Consider the following 22,163-nt stretch of genomic DNA (forward strand, 5'->3'; position numbering starts at 1 on the left):
CCAATGTACTGGCAGAACTTTACACTTCCAAGGTAGTATCCAATGTTAGTCCTACTTAGAGCAGACTCATTGAAAATAATGTGGCTTATGAATCATGACTAACTTAAGCCCCATTCATGTCAATGGGACTACTTTAAGTAGGATGAACATTGGATACTGCCCTTAGAGAATAATTTGGGTATGCCCCAAATTGCACGTGCACTTGGTAGAGACACTGAATTTAGTGTACTCAGTGCTCCCAGATCTTAAACATTCCTACATTCCTACAATGTCAAAATAAATGAATTTTCCACTATCACTTGAAATGTGCACACCCCACACTGCAAATGTGGCCTTTTTAAAAAAAGAAAATGATCTCTCATAATAATACGTGAAGTGACAATGAAAATACCTTGTTTGGAAAGTTAGCCTTAAAAAATTGATTTTGACTAAATTCTATTTCAAACAAATAAAATCATATTTCATTTTGTGAGTAAGAAGTAGGACCATCATGTAAAGCATATACAGAGCATCCCTTTTACACAAAAGGATCCAAACATTTACCCATCCCACATAACAGGTTTTATCTACTTAATATCCTTTTTACAACACCTTGATGTTAAAATTAACAGGTACTTGATTTTAAAGATTAAAGTATTTCCATCAATAACTTATTTAAGCAAGTGAAAATTGAGTCATACCAGCCTGGTGAAATAGAGAAAGGTTGCCAAGGAAGTTAGTTTTGAAAAGGAAAGCCAGATTAACTGACTGAATTGTCATGTCTACTGGAAGGGAAATTCCCTACTAAAGTATGGCTGCAGAATCTATTTCAATGTATAATCATAGAAGAATATTAATAGAAATTATCTGCGAAGAAACAACAAGCTGAATCCAGACTCAGTCATACTTTGAATGGGCCAATGGAAATCAATGGGATATAAAATCCATGACTAACTTGTCCCACTGATTTCAGTGGGGCTACCACAAAATGTGAGTAAGCCTATATTTAATCCTATGTGTCCAGCAGAATTATGGGCCACTGAGTTTTGTAGCTTCTTTTGGGGAAAAAACACTGGCCATTTTCAAAGAACAATGCCAGCTTTGGATGAGCTACATTAAATTTTTCACATGATAAAATTATCTTGTGAGGCTTACACATAAGTCCTTGGTCAAATACCACATTACCATATTCTGAAAGGACCATTTGTAGTTATTTTTGGTATGTAGCAATTTGTGAATTTACTGGAGGAGGCTATTTTCACAGAACCCCTTTATCACACCAAGTTTCTGAGGAGGGGGAGTCACCAGTGATTATTCTTCTACCACACAACAAGTCATGAAAACTAGATTTACTCTTGAAATAAAGGTTGTGAGAGAAATTGCCAGTGGCCTGGGGAAACTAAGGTGGTGAAGACACGCTAACGGTGACTCTCAAAAACTTTCTGGCAAGCATGAACTGTTAAGGCATCCTCTTTCAGCTGAACTATGTGTGTGGCATCTCTTTTCAGCATTACAATCCAAGTACCCATGAACTGTAAGCTGAGGGACGTCACATTGGTCTCAGCACATTTTCTCATTCTGAGAAACCCACTCTCAAGGTCAACTTTCATTGTAGCAGATAGAGCAGCCCTCCCCAACCTGGTGCCCTCCAGATGTTTGGGACTAACTCACATCAGTCCCATCCAGCATGGTCGATGGTTAAAAATGCTTGGAGTTCTAGTCCAAAGTACCTGGAGATCTCCAGGTTGGGGAAGGCTGAAAATGAACCAACAAATACAACTTATCTGGTCACATGGGTTGCACTTTAAACAAGACAGAAAAGCTTAGGAGCTTTGCCCCCTTGACTTCACAAAGCACAGTGCTACACATTTTGAAAACCTCTATGCTGAACTCTCCTAGCGTAAAAAAGAGAACTGCCAGTGATTTACTTTGGGAAGAATCATTATATCCAGTCAAAGATCAAGCCCCTAATGGCAAATGGGACAGCCCTCTTGAACAGAATCAAAGAAAGTACATGGCGAGTTCACCATCAGCACCAAGTTCTTCATCAAGGCTTACTTATGCTTGCCCTAGCAACCCCCCATGCTTCCTGAAGGAATAGTTAGCACTTCAGGTATTAATACAATAATACAATTCCTTAAAACATTTCTGCTTTTCTATTAATGTTTGGGTCAAGGGATCACTAGAATATAAGCAATACAGCTGGATCAGGGTCCTGGACAACCCTAGAAAGGCCAGACAGAAAGGTCCTAAACAGTTTGGGGCCAGGTTATTTGAAGGAACGCCTCCTCCCATATGTACCTACGCGGACCTTAAGATCATCTACAGGGGCCCTTCTCCGTGAGCCCCTGCCAAGGGAAGTGAGGCAGGTGGCTACTAGGAGGAGGGCTTTCTCCTCTGTGGCACCCCGGTTGTGGAATGAGCTCCCCAGAGAGGTCCGCCTGGAGCCTACACTGTACTCCTTTCGTCGCCAGCTGAAGACCTTTTTATTCACTCAGTATTTTAACACTTAATTTTAACTTAAATTTAAATTATACTGTTTTAACTCTGTATTTTAACCTTATATCAATTTTGCTGCGTGGTTTTATCCTGGTTGTGCTTTTTATACTGTATTTTGTATTTGTGTTTTTAACCTGTTGGTTGTTTTATGATGGTTTTAATTTTTGTGAACCGCCCAGAGAGCTTCGGCTATTGGGCGGTATAAAAATGTAATAAATAAATAAATAAATAAATAAATAAGACAAAGTAACCTAGAATGGCCAGGCAAGGCAAGGTACAGGCAAACAGAGAGGCTGAAGAAGAACCTGTGTGTGGGTCCTGCATGGATATCAAAGAAATCCAGAGTTTCAGGTAGAGCCAAGGGTTCTATGCATAATCTGCTAGCTTGACAGAAGCCCTTTGTGTACCATTCCTGTACTGCACAGACACCTTTCAATAGCAGTGGCAAACCAGCATTTATAGTGGCAGCTGATACCTGGGCAAGATCTACACTACTGCTTTATAACGGTTTTGACAACTGATGGGGCCCATGACACATTCCATATACCGTTTTCGAAGTGTTATATCCTGCTTGCTGTACATCTTGCCCCAGATACCGGAAACCTAGCCAGCGGTAAATGCTGGAACAAGAAGATGAGATGTTCCTTTGTGCTGGCACTGACAGGAGGCACTAGAACAACATTACCCAATACAGGCTCTCTCAAGCTGAGGGCCAGGAACCACCAGTGAGCTTCAGTCCACTTCCAAGCTTGCTTCAGCATCAAAGCCTACCGGTGGATTTTCATTTGTTTGTCCTGCCGTGCAGTAGGCTTTTGCGAGAGCTGGTTATTTACTGATGCTGTAGCATGCACTGCTAAAGCAGAGGAAATGAAGATGTAGGCAGAGAAAGTAAGAGAGGAAACAAAGTAGAACAAAGAGGCTAGCTAACTATGAGAGAAGGAGGGAAAAGAATGGGAAGGAGGAAGGCAAAAGGGGAATATGGAATGAGGAACAGGAAAAGGAGAAGCACACAGGTCATCTGCTGTTTGTTTTTGTATGTTCTTTGCTTAACACGAGCTCATACCCCAGATTAAAGGTGGCCAGAAAATAAGTTTGGGTGGACACGGAGGTCTCCCTTCTCTGAGGGAAAAGAGCTATATGGTTCATTGAATAAAGAAATATAATAAAATTATTGTTGTTGTTATTGATGATGATGGAACAGAGAGGAAGGGGATAAGTGAGGGAAGCTCTTATAAGGAGGAAGAAGCAAATATAAAGGAGCAAGGTGGAGGTTGACATAAATTTTCAGTTTGGAGGGAAATAGGGTACAAGTTGTGTGTGAAAGGAGAAAGGGAAAAGATATGACTAGAGATGAGTAAAAATCCTGTGGGAAACATATGGTGGGCAAGGGACAGTATAAAATAAAAAAAATCTTTCTCCACTTACAGCATCTGGATCAGCAGATGTTGCCTAAACTGAGACTGAGGCACAATGTCTCCATAGCCAATCCTGATAGCACTGAATTCACTGCCATGACGAAAACTCTGTGACAAAAAAATTGTGCACCTGATTGTGCCAAACTCAGCCTCTATCCACCACCATTTATGACACACTCGTCCTCTGGAATGGTACTTTGTGACTGGTGGACCACATTAATTTTCAGCCTTCTCTAGTGGGACCTAAGAGTAAGATGTTTGAGAACTCAGCACTAGAGAATAAGGTTAAGCTCTCAAATTATATTGCTCAACTTTATTTTTAAGAAGAATATATCATTTTGGACACCCCCTTAAAAATAAATAAATCCCACACCACCAGAGACACAAAAACCTGAGACCACGAGCTTCAGTCAAGCCACTTTTCCTGGCTACAATTGAGCGATTACTTTCTTCATGTGTTTTATGGTCATGGACTGCCAGGCACAACTACCATGTGACCACTGGCTAAGCAAAAGTAGACACTGAAAACATTTTCCTTAAAAATAAAATAAGAGGCTAAAGAAAAGTGGTGAGTCATACTATACTTACAACTCTCAGCCTGGTAGTCTGGTACAAACTGTTCATCATTGTCAGGTACCTGAGCTGAAGATAGGGGAGGGAAGGGGAACAGAAAGAAAGGAATTAACATATGCCAGCCACTGAAACATAAAAATGATCCTAACTCTTAGGACTAGCTGAAGCCAAATCAAGCATTAAATAAGAGTTCAAATTATGCATGAGAACCAACAGGAAATGAAATGGTATTTGGAAATTTTGCATATGATTAGGAACATTTGCTGCCATTGAACATAGACTCCCATAATGTTGGGCACACGTCAGAACGGTACAGGATTTACTTCAATAAATAATGTTAGAGTTAGTTATCAACTCCCTTCAAATTAAAACTAGAGAGAGACAGCAGTTACCCACAGTGGATTTATGCCTACATCTACCCAACATTTAGGAGACAAAACTGTATCTATGTAACAATAAGCCATATCACTAGGGAAATCAACAAAGGGTCAAACATAATGTTGTGCAGAAGCCCACGGAAACATTTCAGGCCTTTGAACGACTTGTAGCATTTTATAGAGAAATGGACAAGTTTAAGGGGAGGGATGTGATATTAATTAATATACAAAGACTGAGAAAATGTATTTCCTTGTCAATTATGTGAAATTCTAGGATTCGTCTAAACTAAAGTTAATTGCTTTAAGAACTCCAGATTGCACCTTCAAATGTAGTTTCAGGTTTGTTTGCTTAGCACAGATGGGAACTTGGCTACAAGTCTCTAAAATGGGAATGTCTTTTAAGCATTCACAGTTTAGATTAGAGATTTAGGAGGTTCCTACAAAGATACATAAATGGTGCTAGGATTAACAAGGATTCACTAGGCATCCACCAGTGTGGCTAAAAACTTATCTAAAAAGGAAGCATGCTGCTAAAATCTCACTTCCCCAAATACTAAATGAGCTGCATAAAATTAAGGACATCTCTTTATGCATGCTTACTCAGACGCAAGTCCCACTGAGTCCAATGGTACTTACTTCCTAATAAATGCAATTAGATTCACAGCTGTGTAGCCCAATCCAATATATGTTTATTCAGAAATATGTAGTTTTCATTTCAATAATTCACTTAAAATCCTCTCCCAGGGACTTATGGGTCAAGCAAACATTTATATTGGTATGAGTTTATTTCATAATCAAAGCCCTTGCTGGGGTCTCTTAATAAGATACATGTGGCTCAGTAATGGACATACAGTCTCATCCTAGTTAATATTAACATAAACCTAAAATCAAGTTTAGTTTTATTTTAAAAAGATATCTACATTGACCCTAGTTTCCACCCACCTACCCCAAGCAAGTAACACAGTAACAGCTGACACTGTTTTCCTCTTTTTGTGTGTGTGTGTGTGTGTGTGTGTGGACACGTACACACACAACACACACACACATAGAGAGTGCACTAGCAGGAACACTACTAAACCATTACAGCATTAATGAATCAACATAGCATTAAGGTACTTTTAAACAGGCTTTCCATCTTAGCGTCATTAAGGGCTTTGAAGACACAAAACACAGAGATATTGTACAGCACTTATTAAGTTTAATGCATAATCATGTACATGAGTCAAGAATAGAGAGCGCTATGAGATGATTCTAAGTAGGTCAAGGGGGAAAAAAGGAAGTTTAGTGAAACTACGATCCATAGAGTTTAGACACAAGAAGGGAGCCCGTGCTAGCCTAGCTTTCTTTGAACAACTAGGCCCCAATCCATAACAATGAGCTCCTTTTCCTTCTCCCCTTGGTTCCAAGAACAGTTTGCCATGGAGTGTTAAGGGCGGTGGTCTGAGAATACACAATATCCAAAGGTCCTTTGGCTCATGGGATACATTTCAGCATTGCCTGGATTTCGGCCTGAATTTGCAGGTTACATCCATATCACCAGTGCTTGCTCATGTTTTTATTAATGGGCCATCTTTATGCTTAAGACATATTTGAGGCAGAGGCAGCATCAACTACATGATGAGTGTGTGAGAGAAAGAGTCTGCATGTATGCTGTTTACGTTTTACAGAGAAAAAGTGTCAGAGCAACCAATACTCCTTAATGTACAAACATGTTATGGTGTTTGGGCAATTACCACACACTGTCCACATTCAACACAGTTGAGCAGTCACAAACAGGAGCATGACTATATCCATACATTAAGCACTGGGTCTGCAGTCCAAAGAGTTGATAGACCATAGATTCCACTGAAGAATCCTTCTCATTATTTTTCATTATTCCCATTGAAGACTGTCCACTATAATTTTGCGCATTCTATATTTCAAACCAATTAAAATTCTAGTAGTATATAGGATCAATTAACCTTTCTTTCCTCAGCAAAATAAATCACAATACCCTTAGTGTTGACAGAATGCTTTCCTTCAAGGAACTCAGGGCAGTATTTTAGCCTTACTGCAAGGCTGAGAGATAGTGACAATCCAACTAAGGGGAGATTTGAAGCTGGGTTTTCCAACATCAAATCCCAACATTTAGCCCCTGCACTTTTGTGTGCTCATAAGCCCAAAAGAGAAAGTAAACTTAGCTGGAACATTCCACAAGTTGTTTCATTCATATCAGCAGACAGTTACGAGAATTTGTTTTTCTGCATGGCATACTCTAGCAATGGAAAGGGGTGGGGGATTGCATCAATGCATCAATGAAAGCCCCTAGATTAAGTATGAGAATGCATAAACCATTCTCAACAACTTGTATAGTATTAAACATATTTATTGATCATCACCATGACTTGAAGAATCTGGTCCAACATAACGTGTAACTTTAGACTCACCCCCTACTGAGGTAAGGAATATACTTAAGATGACACAGGGTTGAAACAGCTAGCATAAATTTTAATACAGTGCCCTTTCTAAACAAAACCACTGATCTGTGTAAAGGAATAGGCTCACTTTTGAAGCACACACCCTTCTGTTATTGCAAACATCTGTAGCAAAGCCTGTATATAGTAATTGCAGCCAGTTTTATAACTTAACATCTGCACCATGTACTATTATTATTATTGTTGTTGTTGCAATTATTATTATGAATTATAGAAGATGAACATCACAGTACAATACACAAGTGGAGGGCATTTTAGTAGCATTACAAAATACTAGAACAAAGCTCCAGCTTTTCCTTCCAAAGGATAGGAAGTCTACAGCTCAAATCCTCCATTAGCACTCATTTTTATCTCTAGATTTAACATCTAGATGAATTCACCGACTTCGATGTCCTGAAGCCAGATTCACAATGAAGTGGCAGGCACTGCTGCTTTTCACACATTTTTTAAAGATATGAGGAGAAAAACTAGTATTTTATATAGTATATCACTGACAGCTGCTTTTTTAAAGAAAAAAATCACTGAGCTTATTATATAGATCCATTTATAAGCCCTGCACAAAAATGGTTTGAAGTCTAGTAGTACTTTCCCCCACCCCCTTTTGAAGTAAATTAAAATGCAGTTGAGCACCTGTTCTGACATTTTATACTTCTGGGATGCAGGCTCTCTCCCCTGGACATGTATTCAATACCTTAATGATGAATATAAGTAAATACTCATACCTGCCCTTAACATTACAAACAACGGAGCTATTGATGGAATATAAAAGTAGACATCACAATTAGTACTGAATGCTCATATTTAAATCTCACTGAGGAATAAGATACAGGCATTTGTTTTGAACCATCGACCCCAGAGCCCTGCAATACCACAGTAATTTTTTTTAAGGTGGCAGCTCCAATAATGTAAACTCGTCAGGAATGCTTTCAAACTAATCGCCACCAGGAAGAATTCTGTATCCAAACCTTGAAGGACTTACAAGTCAGACCAGCAAGCAGGCAGTTAACTAGAACTAAAACTTGGAAGCCTGAAAAGAAAAATATGACTTTGGAGTGCTTGTAACTGCAGGCACATTTATATATCATTCATTTCCTCTTTTCTTGTCATTGCCAATGCTGCAATTCTGCGAGGCTGTCATAAAAGCTGCAGCGGTTTTGAATATGGTGACAGTTGGGGCGGGAAAAGGGGGCATGTCAACACAAATGTTCGCTAAACATGGACGATTATGTGGGGTGGGAGGGAGAATGTTTAAATTCCTGAAATGGTCACCTTAAAAACTGAGACTATTGTATTGTTTTATTGTATCTGCTTTTATTGCGTAAGTTGTGTCAGCTATACGACAACTCATAAACCGAATGAATAAATAATAAAATATTTCCCCACACAATCTATTTAATGATAGTAGGGGGGAAATAACGCAGGCACTTCAAGAATTTAAGCATGGGGCAATATTAGTAATAGTGGCAACAGCTTTATCAGGTTCATTCCGCATTAATAAGACGAGATGCACCCAATTCTCCAACTCTTACTTGAGTGAACAACATCCGTTCTTTGCTTATGCCCAATTATTACTAAATATTTCTCCTCAATCCACCCCACCCCATCCTCGGCCAGCTTCTCGGCACCTCTTCCATGGGTGGAAGGAAAAAGCCACAAATTGTTAATTATCATCTTTACAAAAAGATTAGAGTTCAGATTTTACATTTCTTGAAATCACTAGCTTAGTGTTTTTGTTTGTTTGTTTTAAAGAGCTACTTACAGCCCAATCCTATGTATGGATGTGCACGATCATGCTGTTTGAGCTATGGGCATTTTAAGTAAGCACTGAAATGGTTCAGACCCATATTTAATATTAAAAGGAAGAGAGATGAACACATTACTTGGAGTGGAGGGGGAAAAATAGACACTAACATTTAGCATATATCAAGCAAGCCAGCAGTAGGCTGGAAAATAAGACCCATAAACTGTGGATCAATTTACTTTCTTCTTTGGCAAACATACAAAAACCAAGTATGTGCGCTTGGGGGTGGGGAGAGGATGGAAAACTAGGCACCAGCCCATACAAAAGGAGTTGATATTTAATTAAAACCAGCTCTATCCACTGTAACAATGACCTGCAGCCAAACAAGGCAGAAGATGTATGAGTCATTCTTTCTGCCAGTGAATGAGACAGCTGATCTCCTCAGCAATTCTTCAAGACAAGCAGTCAGAACTGGAGCTCTGCCTCCATTCACAAAAACAAAATCCAGCAAGAAACATGTGGGCTTCAACCACAATCTCTTCTTGTCACACCCGGGACAGGGTTGGAAAAAAAGAGAGCAGAGTAAACTTGAACTTTTTACATAAACATGTCAATTTCACTGCTTTGTCTCAAATACGGCACAGGCCCTACTAGGAGAACAAACTCAATAAATGGGAAGGCAAGTAAAACTAAGAAGCTGGTACAAGTTGCCACCAGAACGAGCAAAAGTTGCAGAATTCATACCGATGCAGGAGTGGGGAGGGGAGGAGGAGATAACTATGGATTAGAGGAGAAACTTCTATTTTTATTCCTTTTGTTGTTTAAACAATTTTCTACACTGCATGGTAACATTTCCGGTAGCACATCCTCTTCTGGTTTTGACAGCCCTTTAAGATTAGATACCAATGGTTTTGGATTATCAAGGGGTTAAGTATTTCCTTAAAGGAGAAGAGGGGGGGACCACCAGGAGAGAGAAATAGATACACAAACAAGTATTACTTCGATTATTCTGAAAACAAGGAGTTATTTAAGTGGTTCAAATGTAATAAATCAACCAAACATTGATTTATTCCATATATATTCTGAAGTGAACCATACAAGAAGAGTAGGCAACCACTTCAAGGAAGACAACACATCTCACATCTCCTGAATGTACTAAGAAATATAGTATTACCAACATTTTTTAATGTTTTGTTCAAACAACTTTCAAGAGCCCACAATTGGGTGTGCAAACTGAACAACAGGGTGCCCAAGTTCAAGATATTTTTGACAGCCCAGATTTTAAAGTTATGGGTTTTTAAAACTTTCACAGAAGGTCGTCACCAAAGACATATGAAATGGATTGTCAGTCACAGTTCAACAATGCCAAAAAAATATTATACCAATTCCCAGAGAACAAAAGGGCTCTTAAGATACAACTTTATACTTTCTCTCCCTCCCTCTCTCTCTGAACCATTTAAAAATGTTAGAAACATCTCCGCATGAATCCTAGCATTGCTCCTTTAATGCACCATTTTTGGACAGCTAGAATCTCCCCCACCCCCGAAACCGCAGCATGTTGTAACATCAAAAAAAAAACCTTAATAGTGAAGTGTGTTAGATCTAATATTTCAATATCATCTCTCAAATACTGCTGGACTTTTTACTGCACTGGATTAGTTCCAATTCATTAATTTATTATGTTGAGAAATTAATCATGTTATTTCCTTCATGGGATTATGGGTTCTTTGTTTTTTAAAAAGATACTGTTTATTTAAACACTGCACCGATATGATACGGGGCCAGATCCTTAGACCTTAAAAGTTACTGCAACTCTCTTAATGCTGGAGGGTGGGGACAAGGAGTTCCGATTTGCAGTACCCGAATATCTGGTCCTTCATATATTGCCTTCTGTTTGTAATGGGAATTGGGGCAGGGGGGTGTTATTGGCCACAGTTAGTTTCATTCAAAATAGAGACAAGAGTCAAAGCTACAAGAATGGTCACAATATACCAGCTTAGCAAAATATCTGATGAAAACTCTTTCTTAAAGTTCATTCACCAAAGCTGGCCATTATTCAGTGGCACCAATATATTTTAAAGAAATCAATTCCTTATTATCTGGATATCCTGTGCCATCTTGAACACGAAGAGAGGAAGAAATGAAATAATCCCTTGACCTGTCCTTTTGATTAATAACAGATTAGTCTACATTAAAATTCCAGATGACATTTTGTCAAATCAATACTGATGTTAACAGAAATAGGGACTTATCATCTCTCCTATAATATTTACATTGCAGTTACTCTATTCATCTTTTTAACACTTTCAGTACAAATTTTTAAAATGTTATTTCCCTTTTAGCTTATTTTTCTTTCAACCACCAAGTGTTTTACCATAACACAGCAGGCTTTCAGCACCAGTTATTTTCTTCTCTACCCCCCCCCCTTTTTTTCAGGATGAACAACAGGAGCTTCCCATAATGAAAAATACATTATAGTCATATTTGAGCTGATTATTTCAAGTCAATGGTTAACTTCTATTTGTCAAGAGCAATTTAATGTAATATCTACAGATTCAATAGAGGAGTTTTATAGTATGCTGGGTCAAAACAGGGCCACCACAGCATCTCTCTCTCTCTCTCTCTCTCTCTCTCTCTCTCTCTCTCTCACACACACACACACACACACACACACACACAGAGAGAGAGAGAGAGAGAGAGAGAGAGAGAGAGAGAACTAAAATGCAGTGGTACTCAACTCCTAAAATGTGTTGCTTGAAAGTAAGTTCCACTAATTTCAAGGGAACCTTTATTCATGTGTACAATGGCACCTGAATAGTATTTGATTGTTGGAATATTAATGCTTTACAAAACTGGGAAACTATTAACAACCTTTCTCTCTCTTTCACACACACACACACACACACACACACACACACACACACACACACACGCTTCTTTTTCAAACCTCAGCATACTTACTAGAAAGAAAAGAAGTTTTCCACAGGGTAAGGGGGTAATTATTTTGATTCTGTTCCTCATATGTCAAACAAGAGAGAAAGTTTTGTCAAGCATTCTTGCCCCTCAAAATGCAATATACTTTTTAATGTGACCTTCTGGGTTTGGCACAGTGTACACACCACACAACAGCAACAAAACAAAACAAAACAAAACAGCCTGTTCCTATTCACCACTTGGAATTATTTTCCACCTCCAATACATATGTAAATCCCATTGTTTCCAATGGCACTTTTGTGCATACACTGAAAAGAGAATAGACTGTTTATGATTACTCATTTTAAGCAACATTCTCCGAAGAAGAATAGGGATACTGATAAATATGCAGCTGAAGCATCTCAACTATTAAGGACAATTCTTTCTCCCCACCCCCACCGCCTCAGTCTTCCATATCCACAAAGTTAAGCGTGTTGCAAAGCAATAGGCAGATTATTCTGACCTGGTTACTACCCAGTGAGAATTCTGGACTCATAGCGCTCTATGTGGTTGTTATTTTTAAAGTGGGGGGGGGGGGAATCAATATGTCATGGTCACATTCCTGGCTGCAGAGCATCATGAAAATAAACATGCAAACAAACAGCAAGGCTGCCAATTTGGCAGTGTTGAAACTTTAAAAAGTGCCAGGAATACACACAGAGACACTATCAAGCAATGAGTAAAAAGGTAGGGCGAGTTTCAAAGGCAGTTTTGTGATTCAAAGGTCATCTGTCATGGAAACGCTTGGCGTTGAATGACAGCATCTCCAACAGATATTTTCCCCCTTGCCATACAAAAAGTTATTATGAATTTGTGACTGTGAAGTTTTCACTTTAAAAACTTTCCCCTTCTACCAATACACAGTCTGTCAATCTTTCTAATATTTCCAGTATATTCAAAAATAACTAAAACAATTTCACCTTTAAGAGTTTGTTTCAATCAGTTCTAGAAAGCAATGGTTGCAACAATACACAATACCTAAATATGTCTGGTCTAGTATTTTATTTTAAATAACACTTCAGTAATATTGGAGTTTACCTTTCATATTTTGCTTAAATTGAGTAGCAGTACAGGTATAATCCTGTACACATCTAACTCAGAAGGAAGTCCCATTGTTTTTAATGGGGCTTACTCCCAAGTAAATGTGTTTAGGATTGCACCCCAAATTTTTAATTTACCGGAGCTGATGCAAATGTGTGCGCTTCTGTGATACACACAAATGAGTAGTTACTGATATGAATTGTATTTCCAAATCCTTTTTTTACAAACAGAATAGACGAGGGATACTTTTTAAAAGGAGCATGTGAAAATACTCAAATGATTTAAAGTAGTAATTTAACAGGAAGAACATTGGATCCAATCATAATTTTCCCTACTAAAGACTTCCAACGTCCAGATACTGTCAAGTTACCCCAAATCAAACAGATTTTTAAAATTGTATTTTAAAAAAAGTTTTTAACAATCTCCTTGTTTATTAAGTTGAATAACAAATTGAACATATGCACAGATCGTTACTAAAGTTACCTTAACATAATGAGTCACTGTTGAATTTTAAGGGGGTATTCGCTGCAGTCAGTCCAATGACAAGTGCTCTTCCAATTTAAAGTTTACCGCCTCTTATATACCTAGGGTACTTGGTTTCTCCTTACTAATGTTCAATAAAAGCACATCTAAGAGCAAGAGATTAGAAGAACACAAAAGTGTACACTATATCCCAACTACTTGGCAAACTATAGAGATATCAAAAAGCCAGTCAGTCTATACCGTTACAGCATTTCCTCTTTCTGTTAGGCAATCACTTTAAGCTCTCCCTTCAGTCTCTCCTCTCCAAAAGAAACAGAATGTCCATTCAACAAACAATAATGCACATTCAGAAACATAAGAAAAATTAAGAACTTCCACGAATACTCAAAGTGCACAAGCAAGTCAAAATACATACACAGCATCAGTTATATCTGAAAGACATTTAATGCATTGATTTATACTGCCAACTAAAAGTAAAACAATTACATTAATAGGGACACAGAGGGACTAAATTGAGTCATCTTCAGGCTGGGAATAAACAACCTTTAAAATAACCAAATGTGTCATAGTAAAGTGCAATCAAAGTTTTAAGTTAGAAAATATACCTCAGTTAGGAGTAACTTCCCTTGCCTTTGCAAAACTTCTCATAACATCTCAAGTCAAAATTCACATCTATTCAACTTCAGTATTACAACTATTTCCTTAAAATCTCTAAGCATTGCTACAGTAACAGCATTCGATTTCAAATGAATGCGAGTAAAGGAAACAAGGGTGTGAGGAAGATGAAGTCTCTCTTTTTAAAAGCCTTGCAAAATAAAATTAATTAAAAAAGAAACCTCATTGCTCCTTCATTATTTGATACACACCTAACGTTCTGTGTTGCGAGCAAGGTGGGAAGAAGACACTTGCACTTAAATCTTGAAGCATCCCGTCCTGATGAACCCAGAGAAACTATATTCTGCCATCAGAAAAGTACTTCCACCAGAACACCAAACAATTGTACGCACTGCTCTAAAGGAAAGAGCAAGCCCAGTTCTGGCTGTATGCAGTCTCTTGAGGTACAATAATATAAACCTGATCAATTGCAATTAAAATCTGAACAGAGGCTTGGAACTTGAAGTCTTGGTGCATTAGTTCTTGCCAAAAGCAGATGTGATTGTGAGCTGGAAGCAATTTCTCCTGGTAATTTGTGATGACATTGGGTAGAGCAGCCCCAGCGTCCCTAAAGACAAACTCATCAGAGGCTCTAATGTATGCATGACACATGAGGTGGCTCTTTTAGAGCTCAATTAATTGGGCTGAACATTAAGACAGCAAGTTCAGGACTTTTTCCTCCCTCCCTTCCCCTCCCCTCTCCACCTCCCCTTTTATTCCAGAGTCCCCCCCCCCTCTATTTTTTTTCCTTTTTGCAAAAAGACTTTCCCCCCTTACCTTCTGCAAGCCATGTCTCCTGTAACTGGCTCAGATCTTGAAACAGTTCTAAGAAAAGAGGAAAAGGTGGATAAGAGAACAGTGCCTTTCTCGTTTTAAAAACAATGCTTAAGTATGCTCAGTTTTGGGAAGGGCGGGTATAGAAATGTAATAAATAAATAAATAAATAAATAATGACAATACCTGCCAATTCATTTTTTGGCTATTCTTGCATGGAGGCAAACAGGGAATACCCCAGTCACAATGAATTATTATTTGGACAAAAAACAGCACAACGGAATACTTTTCTTTTACTATCAAGCCCCGCAACAAGGATCAGTATTTTTTTCAGCTTACTTCCACTTATGATCACGGAATGCCTGTTTAGGCTGCAATCCTATGCACACTTACCTGAGAGTAACCAAAGTAAATGGGTCTTACTTCTGAATGGACATGCATAGGATGGGACAGTTGGTAACTCATGAGACAAATTCCCAGCAAAACTCTTATGTGTATCTACTCAGAAGTAACTCCAATTCACTTCAGAGGGGTTACTCCCAAATAAGTGTACACAGGTCTGCAGCCTCAGTTTTCTTCGAAATTTGTACAATCTATTTCTCCCTCAAACAACTGAAGACTTGCTCCAGATACCCTTGCACAAAGAAAAACAGAGCTTTGCCCCTATCTTTTACATGCAGCACTACAGAAGTAGAAAAGCAAATCTGTTTACTACTTTTTAAGCAAGGCTGTTTCATGTCATAAATGGCAAGAGTTTATATGCTTATTATAATTGGAGAACCCTAGTCAGTGTGTTTTAGTTAATATGCACCCAAGTCCAAACCTGAGCAGAATTTGAACCCAATGTCTGCATTTTTCAAGATGAAAGGCATTCTAGTTTAAATAAGTTGTTTGCAGGATTTAAAACAGACACCACAATTTGTGATGCTGTCTTTTAAAGTGGTTAAAACACGCACCTTGGACGAGAGAGTGTTTTTATAGAGTATTCACAGATACTTACCGACTTCCAGACTTATTACATATCATACTGTAGGCTGGTGGTAGGTGTTTACGAAGTTTCTCCATTAAAACAAATCAAAAGTTCAGAAAGGGCTCTAGTTCTTTGCTTGCAGACTGGGAAGAGTTGTGAAAGTGTCTACACATCTGTCTCACCCAAGGGCTGTTATTACAGGGAACAATCCAGCAAAGCAGTGCTGCAGGAGCAGCTGCGAAACAGCCATTCACTGCAGTGAGGTTTGCACAGGAATCTCCCTCTTGCACTGAAACAAACAGAAGTGGCACAGCCATAGCATGGCTATAAACGACAAGACACTGGCTCCATGGGACTTAGTGGTAAATGTTGTCTTTTGGAGGTGGAGTGTTAAGGTATCGCTGGCAAAGGATCGCCATTTCCCTCCGTGCTTTTTACGGTGTTGTGGTTGTAAGAGGGGTGGCATTGACGAGAGCAAGGATACCAGGATAGCCCACAGGGCACACCTTGCCCTGAATTACTGATGCGGTCAGTACCCTAATGTGGCAAGGAGTCAATGGCAAGAGGTAAGCATTTCTCCAAAATGCAATGGTGGCAGCCTCGCAGGAAATTTGGTCAGGACAGACATGGACAAGACCTATGAGCAAAGGAGCTGTGTGCACCCTTTCAGGACCCATCATGTCAAACCTTGCCAAATTCTCACCTCAGGTGTGTGACATTATTTATGTCCCTTCAGTGCAGCAATACCTAACACACAGAGAGTGAGTCACCCAAGGTACAGCAGCTTAGCAGTGAATTGCTTTTGTCAGCTTTTGTCACATCGTTAAACGTGGTTTTCTTGTCTCATTTCTATAAATAAATGTAGACAAGAATCCAGAAAAAAGTGGGGTGGGGAGAAAAACACACACACACACACACCAAAATATAAAGAAGCACATCACAGGGTATCTTGGTATTATGAGGGGGAGCCATTACAATTTATTCCCCTTTTGCAACACACATCCTCACCTTCTGAGTCATGAGCCAGATCTCTGTTAATGAATTTTCTTTTCCTGACATTTGTTGGTCGCTCATTACAGTTTCTCCCACAGGGATTCTACAAATAGAAAAGATTGGTTACTTTAAAAGAAAGGGGGGAGTGGGGGGGGGGGAGGCAATGCAACAACCCATGCTAGCAGTCTTTTAAAAATATTAAGAGCGGAAAGAAAGAAAGAAAGAAAGAAAGAAAGAAAGAAATCCTATTGGCCTAACTGCTAAATTCAAACTACGGTTTGCCAATAGCAGCATCATAAATATTCTTCAAGGGAATATTTATGTTTAAATCCATCTACCCCAAAACACATCTATACAGACACCTATACTTTCCAGAGTGAGACAGTATTAAACACAGGATATATTTTTAGCAATTTGCAGTGCCAACACCTACACAAGAGTATTTTAAAAAAGTCAAGCCCTTCATTTAAACTAGCTGGGAGAACAAGTATATAACAATACACTGCTTTATTTCCAAGTCTTATTTGTCAAAGTCCTTTAAAAATGGGCACGGCTATTTATTTATTTTTTAAGGTAGGTTTGTCTCTACTTCATTCTTCCCAGGATGGCAGGCAAAGACTGAGAAACTTTGGAAGTAGCAGTTGCTGCTGCTCTCTTCTTCCATTAATACTGAAAAAATGTGGTTTTGTTTTTATCCAGCCAGCAAATATCTTTGGAAGAAAAATATATGAGAATTTCCATCTCACAAAAACAAGGCACAAGAACTCTATTCCCCATAGCACAGCAAATAATTCCCCCACAAAAAAACTTTGCTGCCTCCCCCCCTCCTTCCCTACCACCAACACCCCGAGAGATCAGAGTTTAAATAACAACTTTGGAACTGATCACTCACATTGGTGACCATGTAAGGCACTTGCTGGTCATAAAATCCATCCATTCTGCAGACTTCAGCGGAGTCTTTTTTATTCTTATTTTTATTTTTATTATTTTCTGGACATTGGACTCAAAAGATTTCCTCCAGATGCAGTCTCCGAGCAGCCTAAAAAAAACAAAAAAAAAACCGAGAACACAAGATGGCTTTTAGATTTTTTTTTAAAAAAAAAGTCATGAATGAACCGCTTAAATTTGCATAGCTAATGAACCTCCAAGAGTCCCATTCATAAAAACACACACACACACACATCCCTCCTTCTCCGCTGCCTTCCTCAGGGTTACAAGCAAGAGCCGGAAAAGGCATGAGAGGTGGGAAAGGACTTTTTTCCCCCTCCCCCTTCCCCGCTTATAGCATGAAATCAAATCGAGAGGCGAAGCTGTTTATTGACATGCCCGCTTCGTCCCTGTAGCGATCTGGGCAATTAGCCCCGCTCCTTTGTCAACGTGTGCACAACTCGTAATGGCGCACCACACGACTCGCCTTGCACCTAACGGGAGCAGACACACATACACACACACACACAGAGAGAGAGAGAGAGAGAGAGAGAGAGAGAGAGAGAGAGAGAGAGACCAGGCTGAGCTACCTTCCTTTTGCAAACCACAACCACGTAATCAGCCCGAGCCATGGACAACAAAGTTGCTGCAAAGACCCACCTGAAGGCACCGCAAAGACGATCGGCTGCACACGCGCGCGCGGGCGCGCACGCACACAACCCCCCCAAAAAAGGAGGAGAGGTGGGGGGAGAAAAAAAAACAGCCTCCAAATTTAATAAAAACATTAATTATTTCCCAGGCACTTCCCCCTTGGAAGCGAGAAGCGCCACTGACAGCGCTCTATTCGGTAGTTTTTCCTCTATTTCTCCTCCAGGGGCCTCCAATCCAAACTGATGGATCTCCGCATCCCATTGGCTCTCCGCGTCTTTCACAGGATCAGATTTCGGCCTGTCAATCAAGGCTGCCTCTCGCCCCCGAAGGGAAAAAGGGAAAAGACGGAGCCTCCCGGATTCGGCAGGGGATTCGACGGCTTGCGCTCCCTCGTTTCCCCCGCTTTGGAACAAAAACCGGCGGCTGCGGAGAAGCCCCGTTTGCCCTGGAGGCTCTGGAGCTGCGCGAGGCTCCGGGTTCCGGCGCCTCTGGCTTCTGCCGACCTGGCGGTGCCCCTGGGCCGAGTCATTCTGCCCTCCGCTGCCACTGAACGCTGCTCTTCAAAGTGGCCTGGAGGGCTCCCCCCTTGTGCCACCAAACACAACTAATGTGCTTTGCGGTTTTGTTCGCAACAGGCTCCTGTCGTCGCAGCCCCGGCTGCAGAATTCAGCGAGTTTGGCTCAAAGCTGGCCGCCAAAATCCCCGCTCACATACAGCGCTGCTTCCGACGCGTGGGGCCCAGCGAGCCCTATATTTTGCACAGCAAGACGAAATTCCATGGCATAACGTGGATCTGATAGCTAGGAGCAGGATTGTTTAGTAGTAAGCTGCCAGTGCTTTAACCAATCAATGCTTAAAACCATGGCATAGGATATAATAATAATAATAATAATAATAATAATAATAATAATAATAATAATAATAATAATGTTACCCATCTCTCTCTCTGGATGGAGGCAGAGTACTAAACAAATGCAAACACCATAAATTACATATAACTAATTAAAACATTTAAAACTAATACATTATTAAAAGGCATCTTAAACTAAGTTTTATGCTGGATCAGCCCAAGGGTCCAGCTGGTCCAGCATCTGTTCACACAGCGGCCATCCAGCTGCCCACAGGAAACCCACTAGCAGGATGTGAGTGCAACAGCACCCTCCCGTCCATGTTCCCCAGCAACTGGTATACATAGCCATACTGTCTCTTGATATTGGAGGTAGCCTATAGCCACTGACAGTTTTCTCTTTCAGGAATTTGATAAAACACTAAATGAAAGGCATTTGTTGATTCTATGAACTTGACCCCAAATGTTTTGGACTTGTATTTAAAGCAGAGGAAGAGCACTTTTCTATTATAAAGAGAAATGTCGGTCAGTGTTTGGTAACCTTGTGCCCTTTAGATGATTTGGACTAAACTCCCATAATCCAAGATGATTGGCCATACTGGCTGCGGATGTAGTCCAAAACATCTGGAGGGACCTGGGTCACCTACTGTGGATCTAGGTCTAACAAAGACGTACTAGTAAGGTACAGATACCAAGTGAAATTTGGTTTAATCTTGGACATTGTAAATATATAAGCATAAAGTGAATTACGTGTTAAAAAAATCAAAAGAAAATCAGGTGCAACAAGATTTTCTTCACTTAGTAAGGTTTTTGCCAAAAATGTTTCATATTGTCTGTTTTGAATGGCCTTTGACTCTTCAAAAAAGTTTTCTATGCAGATTTGGGAACTAGAAATTTGGTATAATTATTCACAGGCCGGCTGTTTAAATGACAAGATGTGGACTACTAGCCCATATTAAACTAAGCAATTCAATTGTGTCTTGTAGTTTTATTTTGAACTGGCAGCACCACCCTGTATGTAATAATGAAAGTTTTTATGAAAACATAAAAAAAAACAGTGATGTAGTAGTAAATGTTGAAGCGCAGTAACTCACCATGACAGCTCACTGAATAGCCACACCCCCAAGGAGAAACCATAGTCACATCTTAGGATAGATTAGATAGTCTGCTTCTCAACAATGCATACTGGGGTGGGAAACCAGATTTGCCCCAGGGATCATATTGCCTCCCAGTATCAATCCAGAGGGCTAGATTAAGTCAGAGTGTAGTACCCTCCCTTCAAAGCTCCTCCCTCTCCCCTGAAGCCCCACCCCTCCTGAGATCACCCAGCTCCATTCTCCCTTCCTGGCACCCATTTTGTCTTTCTCCACACAGAGGTAGGCATGGAGATGTTCCTCTCTGCCCCAGTGGTGTAGTGGCTAAGCCCCCACCCCATTGCAAGGAGAATCCAAAGTTGCAGGTACCTGTGTTGATCTAAATCAAACCAGTCCTAGCAGTTTCATCTCCACCAGGAGACAGACTTTTGTAAAACTAATGGGTCTTAATTGCCCATTCAAGACCACCACCCTTACCACAGGGAATATTATATTCTTGCTGGTTGCGCTCCCCACCTGCCAGCTACTGTGAGGATTGCAAGTAAGCTCAGAGGAAAAAGGCAATGGGGTGGTGGGTGGGGTCAGATGACATCAGCTCATAGTGTCGCCACTGTGTCCCTGTGAGCCCTGCCTCTATTAAAACCCTGCTTGGCACAGAGAAAGGTGCTAAGCTGGTGCCAACTCCTCCAGGCATCAGCCTTGTGCACAGGTCCTTCTCCCAGCATTTGCCATCCTGATTGGAACAGTGGGCAAAGAACAGCCCTTGGAGGAACAGTCCCGCCTGGTGTCAGCTGAGCCGTGCCCGCTTTACCCTCTCCTTGACAGTGCGCGGCAAGGAGGAGCTGCTCTTCCAAGTGCCAGTGAGCTTTGCCCACCACTCCGCATCGCAATCGGGACAGGAGCAGTGGCTAAAGTGTTGGACTGGGAGCCGGGAGATCCGGGTTCTAGTCCGCACTCAGCCATGGAAACCCACTGGGTGACTTTGGGCCAGTCACAGACTCTCAACCCAACCTACCTCACAGGGTTGCTGTTGTGAGGATAAAATAGAGATGAGGAAGAGGGTTATATATGCTGCCTTGGGTTTCTTGGAGGAAGAAAGGCAGGCTATAAATGTAATAAATAAATAAATAAAGTGGTGGGCAAAGGGATTCGGTGGGTGCCTGGCGGAGCAGCTTCACCCCTACTGCATCTTACCTAATAGGAAGAGCAAAGCAGTGTCAAAGAGTGCAACTGAGGCTATGGCTCAGTTGGGCTCCCATCCCATGTCCCTCCTCTGGGGTGTGGGGCTGAAGCTTTGGGGAGGGGAGGGGAGGCCCTCCCTCAAAGCTCTGTGGCCGGCTGGGCTGGTGGGCCAAATTTGCCCTTCAGGCCAGTGGCCATCATGCCCTGATTTATACCCAAAACAGCTAACATGGTGATGAATAACTTCATCATAAAATACAGGTATCCAAAACCAACATAGAAAGAAACCCTTAAGAACCTCTCACAATCTGGGAGTTTCCTCCATTGATCTCAGTGCTTACTTCTGACTGCAGCAATTCAACTTTTAAAACACATGGAGCTTTAACAAAAAAAATCTTCAGCCTGCTGAAATGCAACCTTTAGCTTTCAATTAGAAATTTATTAAATTTGTATTCATTTAATGCAATTTAATTCATAAATCTTATCTTTCTTTTTTTTAAAAAAGACACTCAAGAA

General features: G+C 40.4%; 1 protein-coding gene across 4 annotated transcripts in view; it reads right to left on the reverse strand.

The window, feature by feature from the left end:
• Positions 1–18,615, reverse strand: part of ETV1 (ETS variant transcription factor 1) — a 104,147-nt gene extending 85,532 nt beyond the window's left edge. For 2 of the 4 annotated variants that reach the window (XM_063123576.1, XM_063123568.1), the window contains exons 1-5: positions 18,534–18,615; positions 17,839–17,985; positions 16,962–17,049; positions 14,987–15,034; positions 4,482–4,535 (exon numbers count right to left, since the gene is read on the reverse strand). In XM_063123576.1, coding sequence (XP_062979646.1) covers positions 4,482–4,535; positions 14,987–15,034; positions 16,962–17,049; positions 17,839–17,883 — 235 coding nt within the window. In that variant the 5' untranslated portion in view covers positions 17,884–17,985; positions 18,534–18,615. Of the gene's footprint in view, positions 1–4,481; positions 4,536–14,421; positions 14,883–14,986; positions 15,035–16,961; positions 17,050–17,838; positions 17,986–18,533 lie in introns of those variants that run through there. The other 2 variants (XM_063123583.1, XM_063123591.1) reach the window with 2 other exon arrangements.
• Positions 18,616–22,163: the final 3,548 nt, after the last annotated feature.

This window comes from Elgaria multicarinata, chromosome 1 (genome assembly GCF_023053635.1).
Source record: "Elgaria multicarinata webbii isolate HBS135686 ecotype San Diego chromosome 1, rElgMul1.1.pri, whole genome shotgun sequence".
Taxonomy (NCBI): domain Eukaryota; kingdom Metazoa; phylum Chordata; class Lepidosauria; order Squamata; family Anguidae; genus Elgaria; species Elgaria multicarinata.